This window comes from Morus notabilis, unplaced genomic scaffold (assembly GCF_000414095.1).
Source record: "Morus notabilis unplaced genomic scaffold, ASM41409v2 Scaffold286, whole genome shotgun sequence".
NCBI classification, from domain to species: Eukaryota; Viridiplantae; Streptophyta; class Magnoliopsida; order Rosales; family Moraceae; genus Morus; species Morus notabilis.
In genome coordinates this window covers 220,007-234,553 of record NW_010365008.1, presented here as the reverse complement: position 1 = coordinate 234,553, position 14,547 = coordinate 220,007, and the positions used below count along the sequence as shown (strand labels likewise).

Genomic DNA, 14,547 nt, shown 5'->3' with positions numbered 1-14,547 from the left:
AAATATTTGCTTATTGCTTTTCGTTAGTTCTAGTTTTCTATTTGTTCTACTAACAATCTTTTCTCCATAATTTCACTTTCCCTCTATTAAAACTTACGTTTAGGTATGAGAACTTAGATCTATTACCATTCTGTAGCGGCAGTGTACCAACTTTGAAAGTGGCAGGCAAATAAAAGGGAGAATTCGAGAATGTCGATGACTTGTAAAGTAAAACTATAATAGTTACTCCTTTTTATTATTGAAAGTTTTTTTTTTTTTTTTTTTTTTTTTTCTCTCTCTCTCTCTCTCTCTCTCTCTGTGCTGTTTCTCCCTGAAATATTAGTATTAATGTGACAATTTAGTTCCGATTTCTTTTGGTTGATTAGTAAATATAAGTAATTACGTCTCGTTACGAAATATATTAAAAGTTTACATAAATAGTCGCATAAAGTTCAAATCGATCTTTTTCAATCCCTTGAAATCTCATAAAAGTTAATTATTTATGATTCAAGCGACATTTTTAAAATTTTATCGCATAATTGATATACAAAACACCTATGTTAAATTTAAAAATCTTTCAATATTAGGGCTAGAGAGCCAAAATTGTCAAAATAATAAGGCTTTAGCTCAATCAGAAAAAAAAAAAAAAAAAAGAGAACTGAACTGAACTGCCACATTTATGCAAATTTAAGGATTGATCATGGATGACTCAAAGGCGGAAAAAAAAAAAAGCTGAAGAAGGAAAAAGAAAAAAATAACATTATAGCCGCACGTTTAGAGAAAATATTTTCCCCCACTACCGGAAAATTTACGGTGATATCCACTATTACATATGTTGCATATGGACCGCCGCATTATGTAAACACATCAATTCAAAAATAAAATAATAAAGAGAAAAACAAGAAGGAAAGTGAAACTAATCATGAGCATGAAAATTTAAATGAGAGTGCTAACATTTTCCAAATATTAAAAGCTTTTTATTTTATTTTATTTTATTTTAATTAAACCATATATCTAAAGTTTTAACTTGCAATAGTAGCGTTTCTAACATTTATAATGTAGGTTCAATAAAAAACATTGATAATGTAGGTCCTAAATTAGTTGTGTTTTTAATTGGAAGCAAATTAATCCGGTTTCGCATATATGGGTGCCCATTCATGTATATAAATGGCCATTGGCCCACCTAATCCTATCTAATCATTATTCATTACTACTACCAGCAATACAAGAGTCTTCCCCAGTTCAGTGAGAGCTAAAAAACTCGCATTTCAGCAGCCTATGAGGGCAAAAAAAATTCCAACAAGAAAAGAAAAACGGCAGAGAAGAAGACGAAGATGAAGATGAAAATACTCCTCTTCATACTTGCTCAAACACATGTGCTCCTGACTCTTCCCAATTTCTACGTAGCAGCAGACGACAGACAAGAACAGAAAACGACGTACATAATCCACATGGACAATTCCAACAAGCCAGCAGTTTTTGAAGATCATGTCAACTGGTATGATTCCTCTTTGAGATCGGTATCGGACTCCGGCGAAATGCTTTACACCTACAACAACGTAATCCATGGCTTCTCCACAAGCCTCAACTACAAAGAAGCAGAGTTGCTCAAAATACAACCGGGTGTTGTCTCTGTTATTCCCGAAACCATATACGAGCTCCACACAACTCGGACGCCAGACTTCCTCGGACTAATGGAGGAGAACGCTAGTAATTCCATTTTACCTTCGCCGGGAAAAGTCGGCAACGTCGTGGTCGGCATGCTGGACACCGGAGTTTGGCCCGAGATCAGAAGCTACGACGACACGGGGCTCGGCCCGGTGCCGAGAAGCTGGAAAGGAAGCTGCGTAGTAGGGAAGAACTTCAACTCCTCGAGCTGTAACAGAAAGCTGATCGGAGCGAGGCTTTTCTCAAAGGGATATGAGAAAAGAATTGGACATTCGATCGACGAGAAAGTGGAATCGAAATCGCCGAGAGACGACCACGGCCATGGAACTCACACCTCAAGCACCGCAGCCGGGTCGGCTGTCGAAGATGCTGGATTTTTGGGCTATGCTTCCGGGACAGCACGCGGAATGGCCACTGCGGCACGAGTCGCTGTTTACAAGGTTTGCTGGCTCGGCGGATGTTTTGGCTCCGACATAATCGCAGCCGTCGATAAAGCCATAGAAGATGGCGTCCATGTTCTATCAATGTCCTTCGGTGGAGGCTCCCCTGATTACCATTCCGACAACGTCGCCATCGCAGCTTTTGCAGCCACAGCACGAGGAATCCTAGTATCCGCCTCGGCCGGAAACAATGGACCGCGTTTTGGGACCTTGTCTAATGTCGCGCCTTGGATAACCACCGTCGGAGCGGGGACACTGGACCGTGATTTCCCTGCTTATGTTAAGCTTGGAAACGGGAAAACATATAAAGGCATTTCGCTGTACGGCGGGAAACCTTTGTCTGATAAGGTGTTGGTTCCGATTGTCTCAGCTTACAACGCAAGTACCTCAACCGACGGTCGTCTATGCTTGGTAGGCACTTTGATTCCCGAAAAGGTTGCTGGTAAAATAGTGATATGCAACCGAGGGAGAATGCAGAGGACCCTAAAGGGTTTGGTGGTGAAAGACGCTGGTGGAGTTGGCATGATTTTAACCAGCAACGACATTTCTAATGGTGAAGAGCTAGTCGCGGATGCGCATTTTTTGCCCACAGCAGCTCTTAGCCTAGAAAAAGGAAATGAGATTAAAAAATATGCGGATCATGTGGCTAATCCAACAGCCACAATCATTCAAGGAGGCACAAAGTTGGGAGTTCAACCTTCGCCAATAGTTGCAGCCTTCAGCTCCCGGGGTCCAAATCCAGTCACCCCAGAGATACTCAAACCAGACGTTATAGCCCCTGGGGTGAATATCCTTGCTGGATGGACCGGTGCCGCGGGTCCAACTGGATTGGGCCTTGACAAGAGACGGGTGAGATTCAACATCATTTCAGGCACGTCAATGTCTTGTCCTCACGTAAGCGGCCTTGCAGCCCTTCTCAAGGCTGCACATCCCGAATGGAGCCCTGCTGCTATTAAATCGGCCCTCATGACCACCGCCTATTCGACCTACAAACAAGGTGAAACCATAAAAGATGTTGTCACCACGAGTGCCGCGACCCCGTTTGATTTCGGGGCTGGCCATGTGGATCCAGTGGCGGCACTTGACCCTGGCCTTGTCTACGATGCTACCGTTGAAGACTACATAAACTTTTTGTGTGCCTCTAATTATACTCCGGAGCAGATTAAGACCGTCACTAAGAGGGATTTTACCTGCAATGTGAGAAAGAAGTACAGTGTGGGAGATCTTAACTACCCATCTTTTTCCGTTACTCTTGGAAAGGCATCAAGAAGAGTGACATACACTAGAAACCTAACAAATGTTGGTGCCCCTGCAACATATAAAGTCTCGGTATCAAAGGTTGACGCAGTGAAGATCTTGGTCAAACCCAAAGCGTTGACTTTCAAGCAGACGTATGAGAAGAAGACTTACACTGTCACATTTGTTGCGCGTTCTATGTTAAGGAATACAATACGCTCTGCTCATCTGGAATGGTCCGATGGAAAACACATTGTTAGGAGCATTGTTGCTTTTAGGTGGACATAAGAAGTACTATAGAATTCAGTAGCAAAAAAAGAGAGAACTATAGAATTGAATGATATGGTTTCTCTCTTTATTTATTTTTAATAGGCTTGAGATATAGCTGGTGTATTAACTCTGGAGGGGTCGTTTGTTAAACAGAACAAAGTGTACACCACTTTGTGTGTCATTTTAATTTATCTTCTCCTCAGTTGGTACGTTCCTTATAATTAAGAGTGTTCATCAAATCCATCCAATTCACATAATTCAATCCAATCTGGTGAATTGGATTGAATTGAAATAATTTTGGATTAATAATAGATTGAGATTTTCCCAATCCGTAGTTACGGATTGGATTGTAGATTGTCGCTTTCCAATGTGTGTTTTTTTATGTTTTATTGTTGATATTATTATGAATAAGACTTTAGCTTTTATTTTATTTTATTTTATTTTTTTGCTGAAAGGAATAAGACTTTCGCTTTTTGGTTAATGTTGTTGTTATGAAATGTTGGCATAGATTTTAATGTCGTCTTTGCCTTTTGAATGTCGTTGTTTTTTGGATTTTGTTGCGCTATTAATGTGTCGTTCACTACCGTTACTGTTCGATATATTTTGTTGTATTTCTTAGAGTGTTGTTGACATGTTTACTTTGATTGTCGTTTTTAGCGTACTATTCTTTGTTCATGTCGCTACTTGACTAATTGTATTCTTAAATGTCGTCTCAAAATTTATTGTCGTTTTTAGATTGCCATCCATTTCAAAGCTGTCTTTGCTTTTTGAATGTCGTTGTTGTTGTTTCCTTTTGTTGCCCTTTTTAATATTTACTTTGTTTTTTTTTAATAATAATATATACTTCGTCGTTAGCGATCTCATTTGAAATATTTAATCATCGTTTTAGGTTGTTGTTGTCGTAATCACTTATGGTTTTTAAGGTTCGTCGTTTCCTTCTCATCCTTCTTCAAGTAATTCTTTCTTAATTTCCACTTGAAAAGATCCTCTTGTCCCCGTTTTTGTCATACTCTATTACCTTTGTTGCGTTGCAGAGTTTAAAAATTAATATAATTTTAGCTGTATTGAAATTAGTCTAATGATCTTGGCATCTTACTAGGAAGTTTTATTTATTAAATAGATTGATAATGAGGCCTTACTCTCAATAGTGTCACTTTTATTATTTGCTTTGGTAGTGTGTACATCACTAATAATCTAAACGATATTAAATCGGATAAAATAAGTGGATCATGATCGGCGTTTACATCTTTTTAATAAGAAAAAGCTGCAACCACGTTTTAGATCATAATCAAATGTAAAAAGAAAGAAAAAAAAGGTTTTTATTTTTATTTTTATTTTTTATGGGGCTTGGTATAAAGCTTTTTGTGAGTTTAAACTTCAGTGAGAGGTGCATTTTCTTGAATTGCTTACTTATTTCGTATTTTTTTATTAGAAAAAAAAGTCTCTTCATTTTGTTGATTGGTTATTTTTTTCTCTTAGGTTCTTCCGCATGCTCCACATGAATGGGTAGTTGTAGGAAAGAAAGAAAAAAAATAGATGATATGATAAACGTGCCGTAAACATGCACTTAAAAAAGAAGAATTTGTTTATTAATTCCAGTTTGTAACTTCTAACATATAATTATCCACCTTCATCATGTTCTATTTAAGAGCAAACTCGGAATACAGAGTCCTAACTAACAAGTTCATTAATTATATTCACTAAAAACAGGAAGATGAAGATAAGTGATCCCTTCATACTTCTACTAGCAGTTGTATTGCTTTTGAGTCTCTCCCACTCGCACGTAGCTGCAATATATGATCATGAAAGTCGTGAACAACCCAAAGAGACTTATATCATCCGCATCGATAAGTCTCTTAAGCCAGCAGTTTGAAATCGGTTTCGGAATCAGCCCACATGCTTTACACCTTCAACAACGTAATCCACGGCTTCTCCGCGAGTATCACCGAAAAGGAAGCAGATTTGCTCAAATACCAACCCGGTGTTCTCTCTGTTATTCCCGAAACCATATACGAGCCCCACACAACTCGGACGCCGGACTTCCTCGGACTAACGGGGAAGAACGCAGCGCTCTTCCCTGCGCCGGATAAAGTTGGCGATGTCGTGATCGGAGGTTTCGACAGCGGCGTTTGGCCCGAGCTCGAAAGCTACAACGACGCGGGGCTTGGACCGTTGCCGAGCAGATGGAAAGGGGTTTGCGAGGTGGGCACTGACTTCAGCTCGGCGAGCTGCAATAAGAAGTTGATCGGCGCAAGGTTCTACGTAAAGGGATATGAGAAAAAGATGGGACATCCAGTCGACAAGACGGTGGAATCAAGGTCACCAAGAGATGACACCGGCCATGGAACTCACACCTCGAGCATCGCAGCGGGGTCAGCCGTAAAAAACGCCAGCTTATTGGGATACGCTTCGGGAACAGCACGCGGGATGGCTACCGCGGCCCGAGTTGCAGTGTACAAGGTTTGCTGGATCGGCTGATGTTTCGGCTCCGACTTCATCGCAGCCGTCGATGATGCCATTGGAGACGGCACGGACATTTTGTCTATGTCTTTAGGGGGCCGGCACGCGAAGGAATACCACTCCGACAACTTTGCCATTGCGGCTTTCGCGGCGACAGAGCATGGGATCCTAATATCGGCCTCGGCGGGAAACAGTGGACCCCATGCGCAGACTTTGGCCAACTATGCACATTGGATGACCACTATTGGCGCCAGGACAATTATTACGAGAAAAGAACAGATTTGCATGATTATAGGAAATGACATTTGTTGATTATAGGATTGTAAATCATTGACTTTTTGATTGATTGTAATTGATTGTCTATACATAGTTTCCTAGAATAGGTTAGCTGATGTATTTTATAAACGCATGCTTTTTCTTTTGTAAAATTCAATTTTCTTAAATATACAGAAAATTCATACATTCCAGTTTCTCTTTTCATGGTATCAGAGCACCAAATCTGGTGACTCTGAAATTTTTCAAACACTTCTGCAATCTCTTTTTCTGTCACAATCGCCACCATGAGAGACAAAGGCAGTAACATAACAGAATTGATACCGTCTAAGGCTACCATAGAAGCCTCAGACCCCTATTCTCTACACAACTCAGACCACCCGGGTATTGTACTCGTATCCAAGATGCTTGAAGGAGACAACTACAGTACGTGGAGTCGAGCTATGTGAATTAGCTTGAGTGCTAAGAACAAGATTGGTTTTGTCACAGGTTCAATCAAGCCACCTTCTTCAACAGATGAAAGTTTTCCTTCTTGGCAACGGTGCAACGACATGGTGATGTCTTGGCTATTGAATCCATCCATCCGGACATAGCAAGCAGCGTGATCTATGCCGAAACTGCAGCAGAAGTCTGGGCAGATCTACAAGAGCGTTTCTCTCAAGGAAACGATTCAAGAATTTATCAGATCAAACGAGATATTGTGGAACATAGGCAGGGGCAGCAATCTGTTTCAGTCTACTACACAAAGCTTAAAGCTTTTTGGGATGAACTTTCATCTTATTACGAGGCTCTATCTTACTCGTGGTGGGTTGGATAAACTCAACAAAAGAGATGAAAAAGAAAGAGTAATGCAATTTCGGGATTGAATGATAGTTATGCTGCTATTCGTGGACAAATCTTATTGATGCAACCTCTACCCGATACACGTCGGGTTTATTCACTCGTCCTCCAACAAGAAAAGCAGGTTGAGATCTCTCTAAATCGTGGGAACATGAACCATCTTGCTATGTTTCCAGATCAAAATATCAAGACGACTCAAGCACATCAGATTTAAAAGCAAAAGACGCCGCTACACTGCTCTTATTGTGACCGTGACTATCACTCTATTGACAAGTGTTACTACCTCCATGGCTTTCCGTAGGCCACAAGCTTCATGGGAAGAAGGTGAAGCCTCCCAACCAGCGCCACTCGAATGCAAATAATGTGAAGGTAGAAACAAACAAGGCAGTGGAGACAGGAGCACAATCCCTTTCAACAAATGATGGACCAAGGTTCACAACAGAGGAATACAATCAATTAATGGCTATGATTAGGAAAACTAATGATGGTAACTCACAACGTTTTGCAAATGCCACAGGTATTACTGCATCATTATCCAAAATTAATCAAGTTGCTCCACACTCAAATTTATGTTGGATTATTGAAAGTGGAGCCACTGACCATGTGACTTCCTCAGTTGAATTATTAGATCCAAAAGGTTTGCCCAAGACAGCCACCATTAGTTTGCCAAATGGTGACCAGACACATATTGAGTCGATTGGCTCATTGCATTTTACACCTCAGATTAAGCTTGATGAAGTTCTCAAAGTTCCACAATTTCGAGTTAATTTACTATCAATTAGTAAACTAACACGAGCATTAAAATGTGCAGTAATTCTTTACCGATTTTGTATTGTGCAGGACGCTGCTACGAGGAAGATGATTGGCCTGGGCAAGCAACATAATGGCCTCTACTACCTAGCACAAGACCAAAACGCAGCCTTGGCCTACACCACCCGCAAACATTCTAATCTTTGGCACCAACGTCTTGGGCATCCAACACCTGGTCCGCTTCAAGTTCTCACCAAAATTAATCATGCAATTTATTTTGATTCTAAACATGTTTGTGAAATTTGTCATTTAGCCAAACAAACTCGTTTACCATTTCCATCTAGTTCAATCTCTTCTCAAGCACCTTTTGATTTGATACATTGTGATATTTGGGGACCACATCAAATAAATTCCCATTTTGGGGCTTATTATTTCTTAACAATTGTTGATGATTTTACTTGATATACCTAGATACATCTCATGAGCTTTAAATCTGAATCACAAGGGATATTACAATCGTTTATTTCTTAGGTGGAAACACAATTTAATTGTCGAGTCAAAACTCTTCGAACTGATAATGGTACTGAATTTGTTTCTATGAAACATTACTTTGATACTAAGGGAATTAATTTTCATCACTCATGCACTTCAACTCCCCAACAAAATGGGGTGGTTGAGAGGAAACACCGCCATCTTTTAAATGTGGGAAGGTTTGAATATTCAGTTTTTTATCGTCTTGCTGTCACTCTCATATATTCTCTCTATAACTTGTGAGAATGTTTTGCAAGTTAGGCTAAAGTTCTCTTGGTGAGGTTAGATATGAACTTTTGTTGAGTGATCTAATTTGGGTTTTGATTCCTTGTGCTGTAAAATTCAATATCTGAATGAATTAAATCTCATCTATCTTTCATTTATTTTTTAAAATATTGTGTGCCAATTTTTATATAAGTTCAGTCACGCTTTTCTTATGTAATTCTGTCACGCATTGTTTTGTTATTCAAATTATTTTATAAATTGTCTTTTACTGCAATATTGGCAATTTGATATATTGTTGATTTTGGATAACTTGTAATAATAATATTTTCGGAGTCAACATAGAGATTTAATTTATTCGATCTTTTTGTTTTGTGAATCAAAACTTGAATTGGTGAACGAAACATTATGGATTCTCGACATCTTACCGTTTTTACTACTGAATTTCTTCCACACAAATCTTCTCTCATTTTTATTTACAACAAAGTCTTCAAAAACTCTTCTTTTTCTTTAATTCTCTTATTATTTATTTTTCTCTAACGCTCTTATTTTGCTAATCTTTCTTGTTATTTTGTTATCTCTCTGTGGATACAACCGCCCTTCTGTGCTACAATTGACCGCTTGTGAACATCACTTTTGGGCGTTAATCACCGAGCAAAATAATACGCAAAATAAATCAAGTAATATCCCTATTAACCCAATCCATTAAACGTTCATTAAGCATAAATCCATTTAGTGATTATCCAAATTATATTGGCCTCCCGAACTCAATAAACTTAGGTTGTGTTTCCCAAATCTTAATATGTGCAAATGATTTTTCCAAGAGTAAATCCACATATCTAAATCTCTAATGCAGTGGATAATCAAATTAGACAATAAGCATAGAGAAACACAAATGATTAGAAATGAATTTAATTAACAAGCACTAGAATTTTCAAAACATACCATGGTAAAGTTACATCCATCTCCCTAACATAAGAAATCTAGCTCAACATAGAGAAATCCATAACTAATCTTATCAATAAATCCATAAATGAAAATATGTTCAACACAATATCTACAAATATAAATCTCAAGAAAGACTATGATGAGAGAAAGGAAGAAGATACTTTTGTGGAGATGAATTTCAAGATTGAATCCTCCAAGAATCCACCCTGAATCCTCTAAGAATCTTCAACTCAAGCTCCTCTCTCTAAGAATTTTGGCTCTCTAGCTTGTGTTTCCTTCCCAATTCTCCACCATTTTGGGAAAATGAGTCTTTTCTCTTTTTTTATCTTTCCAAATCAGTTTAAATTGACAACATTTCGTGTGAAGGCGCTGCAGCGGATCAATTTCTTGTTGCAGCGCCGCTAAATTTTTTGAAAAAATCCTAGCGAAATTGGCACGATCGCTGCAGCAAATCATTTTTCTGTTGCAGCGGATGAGTGGGAAGGCAAATGGGCACTGCAACGCTCCATTTATGCACTGCAGCATGCGTTTTGGGCTAGTCTCAGGCAGAAAATCTGCTGCAGCGGATGGATTTCCCGCTGCAGCTGGTGTCTGAGTTTGAGGAGGAATTTTGCATTTTATATGGCCGAATTAGTGTTTGGTGTCTTCATGAAAGTTGTAGCTCTATCTCGTATCTTTTTAACGCTATCAAGATCACCTTATTTGTACTTCAGATGACAGAGTTATGTCTCAAATACTGAAGTATGTTCCGAAGTCAAATTTTCACTCATTTTATTTCATTTTAACTTCAACCTACAAAAACAAAATAAAAACACATTAAACTAACAAAAATACTTACAAACTTTCGAATATTCAAGCTCAAAAGTACTTGATTTGTGAATAAAATACTCACACATCAAGAGGCAAGTGAACTTCAACATCCGTTCAGGCACATCAATGTCTTGCCCTCATGTCAGTGGCCTTGCAGCCCTTCTCAAGGCTGCGCATCCCGAATGAAGCCCTGCTGCTATTAAATCAGCCCCCATGACAACGGCTTATACCACTCACCAAAATGGCGAAACAATAGAAGATGTTGTTGCTGCAGGTGCCGCGACCCCATTTGATTTCGGAGCTTGACATGTGGATCCAGTTGCAGCCTTGGACCCCTGTCTTATCTGCGACACTAATGTTGAAGACTACATAAGCTTTCTCTGCGCCTTGGGTTACACTGCCAATCAGATCAAGACAATAAGTAGGAGAGACTTCAATCGCGACGGAAAGAAGAAATACAGAGTGGGAGATCTCAACTATCCATCTTTTGCCGTTAATCTGAAAGCGGCATCAGGAAATGTGTCACAAACTGTGACATACACAAGAACTCTAACGAATGTTGGCGCCCCGGCAACGTATAGAGTCTTGGTGTCAAAGATCGACACGGTGAATATATTGGTTAGACCAACATCATTGAGGTTAGGAGGGCAAATGAGAAGAAAAATTTTACTGTTACGTTAACGGCCAAGTGTATGCCATCTAGTACAACCCGCTTTGCTTGTCTCGAATGGTCGCATGGAAAGCATATTATTGGCAGCCCTATTGCTTTGAGCTGGTTATATGTGTATTCCAACATTGAAAGAGTTAATGATTTAGGCGTTATTTATTTTACCGATTTGAGTTTAGAATTTGAATTTTATTACAGTAAAAAACAGTTACACTTAACTTTTTTCTTACAGTAAAAAGCTCTCACATAAAATAATATCTCAACTCAAATTAAAAACTCGAATCAGCGAACTAAACATGCCTTTAGTCCATAGAACTGTTGTCTAACATAGCAAAGTGTATATCGCTAGCTTGTATGTCGTTTCAATTTGACTTCTCGATAAATTAAGCCAGTAGTTAGATGTGTTTCGGTGCTTGCTCTTAATGATTTTCCAAGAACGATATAGGAAGGAAAAGTAAGAATGTAGTAGTTTTAACAATTTGTGATAGAGCTATAAATTGTGAGCTGCCCAGTGGCCCTCATAATCTCTACCGTCCTATTAGTTCTTGGCAAAAGCAAAGTGGGTGTTTGGAATGCATTTTGTTTCTTTTTCACGTTTATCGAGAAAAAAATGAAAATGAAAAAAATAACGTTTGGAACAACTAACTACAAAAAATAAAAATAAAAACAGTCTTGGTTTTTTTGCATAAAATAAGGTAGAAAATGAAAACGACTTTTAGTCGTTTTCATTTTCTTATTTTCATTTTCTCTTCTGTCAACCGTAATTAAAGTGTTAAAGTGTTAAAAAGCTAGAATCTGAAAAGTACAAAAAAGCTGTTAAAAACTATTAGATATTTATATAACTGATAAGTAGTAAGCTGTTAAATTATTTAATATATTTTTTAAAATAGTATTAAATATTTTAAATATGTATAACTAAACGGAGTTTAAGTTTTTTTTTACATTGAAAACAATATCTTAATAAAACTACAAAACGCATTTTTAGAAATAATTTTTGCTTGCGATTAAAAACGTTTTCATTTCTATTTTCATAAAAAAAAAAAAAAATCATTTTTAAACTAATTTCAAATGCACCCTAAGTATTTTCAAACGAGAAAGGGGGAAGGTCTTTTGCTTGCGATTAAAAACGTTTTCATTTCTATTTTCATAAAAAAAAAATCATTTTTAAACTAATTTCAAATGCACCCTAAGTATTTTCAAACGAGAAAGGGGGAAGGTTGGTGCCAACCCTTTTGCACCTACAACTTCTCAGCACTCATCCATGTGATCATGTGCCCATATTCAAGTAATCTGCACTAAGAATATTTAATGGGTCGTTTGTTTATATACTTAAATCTAAATCATTAATTCTGTTATAGTGTAGCTCTATATAAAATTTAAATTTCAAACGTCAAAATTAAAAATTATAGATTTAAATATACCTCCCAAATGGCCATTAACTTATTCCAATAAACTCAATTATAGTCCCAGTCCCATATGCATCAATTAATAATTTAATATATCCTTCATTCAAATAAGTGTTAAAATTAGTGAGAGTTCCACTAAAAACCTTTAATCATAGCACTACTGTAATCATATATGTGAATTAGGACTGTACAAAAAAATCGTAAAACCGAAACCGACCGCAACCGACAGAAGAACCGACTGCTCAAAACTGAAAACGACGGTGCCACGTGGAACCGAACACAATCGGTTCAGTTAACTGACCGAGTTCTTGGAAATTCGGTTCGGTTTCAGTTTTCGTGTGCAGTGTCGGTTAAAAACCGAACCGACCGAGGTATTTTTTTTTTTTAATGTTTTCATTTTTTTTAAGCTTATGTTGTCGTTCTGAAGATTGGAATGTCGTTTTTACAAGTCACAAAACTGAAAACACAACCCACCCTCATTTTTCTGATTTCTCTCTGCCTCTATTTGTCTCTCACTCTCTCACCCAGACACCCACCCTCACGCCTCACCTCTCTCACTTTCACCCACCCTCATAGAAGCCCTAGCCGCCGCCTCTCTCCTCAGTCGTCCTCACTCGCACGTCCGCCTCCGGCCTCCGGCTCTCTCACTCTCTCTGTCGCTCAAACTCTCATGGTGAAAGAAGCCCTAGCCGCCGCTCCGCTGATCTCCTCAGTCCTCCTCGGGCTCGCATGTCCGCCTCCGCCAAGCTTCGCCGAGGTTTGGCTTTTGTTTCTCCACTTTCTATTTCCATCAAGCTTGGTCGATTGGATTTCTATATGTTGCTGCGTTTGATTTTGATATATTATGTATATATGTATGCCACAGCTTTGTGGAAGGAAACATATTGATATTGTGACTAAATTGGATTTCTATTTGCTGTTTCACAATGACTAAATTAAAATTATGTTAGAATGGAATTCTGGGAAATGAGGGAAAAATATAAAAGGAACCGTTGTCTGTATGGGAGAGTTTATGTGAATTTTGGAGAGTTTTTTGCTGGGTGAGCACGGTGGAGATGGTGGAGAGAGAAAATAACGGACTCGGATGGTGTCGTTTTGGGATTGAAGAAAGGGAAATTGGGAAATTATTCTTCAGAGGGTGAAACAGATTGTTGAGAGCTGAAGAGGAAGAGAGTCTGGATCTGCCTCCTACTTGGTTAAACAGAGAACAGGTTTGGAGTTTGGACCCATGTACTCAGATTCACACAACTCATTTTTTTTCCTTTTTTTTTCTTTGGGATTAAAAGAATCTAGAAACAAGGGTTTAGATTAGATAAGAAGCTAGAGAAAATCAAATAGGGGTAGAATTTGATGAGAGTGAAGTATTCACAATAGTTCTTCAATCCAAGGAATTCCTTGGCATTACCAAGGTTTGGAAGTGAGGGAATGTGAGAGAGAGAGAGAGAATGATAGTTTTTAGTGAAGAAGTGGGTGTGTTTGTTTGGGTTTTTAGTGGTTAGAGCAATACCAAGCAAAAGGAAACATAGGACAAGGATAGGATTTTGGATTGAATGCATTGTGTGTTGGGAATAGTGTCCTAGAAGCATAAGATGTAATAGGATATTTATTATTTAATTAATAAAATAGTTTATTCATCATTTTATGTGCATATATTTATGAATATTTTATGAATATCAAATGAAAATTCCGTGATTATTTATGTAACCTTAAACATAGTATATAAGTGTTATATACGAGAGGATAGTGTTTAAGGATAATAATCAAAAACATTGTTCATAATAAATTTAATTAAAGTTCAGAATCTTTAATTAAAACATTATTAATACATGTCATTCCCATTTAGAATGGAATGGTGTTATCCGCACTGTTAATATGGTGAGATATTGAATGAGTGTATTTCGCATAATGAGATTGTGTGGAACAGGGACACAGACACAATATGAATATCTAATAATTTCCGTTAAGCATAGAAATTCTAATTGAGTCTACTGATGGTCATATATAGAATGATCTTAATCCTGAGTTCTTAACAAACTCCTATTTATGG

General features: G+C 38.0%; 1 protein-coding gene and 1 pseudogene across 1 annotated transcript; both read left to right on the top strand.

Annotated features, from left to right (window-relative positions):
* The first annotated feature begins 1,259 nt into the window (after positions 1-1,259).
* LOC21393561 (subtilisin-like protease SBT1.7) lies at positions 1,260-3,639 on the top strand. The gene has a single exon (XM_010107180.2). The coding sequence runs from the start codon at positions 1,314-1,316 to the stop codon at positions 3,609-3,611; it is 2,298 nt and encodes a 765-aa protein (XP_010105482.1). The 5' UTR covers positions 1,260-1,313; the 3' UTR covers positions 3,612-3,639.
* Positions 3,640-5,307: 1,668 nt separating this feature from the next.
* Positions 5,308-14,547, top strand: part of LOC21393560 — a 23,143-nt pseudogene continuing 13,903 nt past the window's right edge.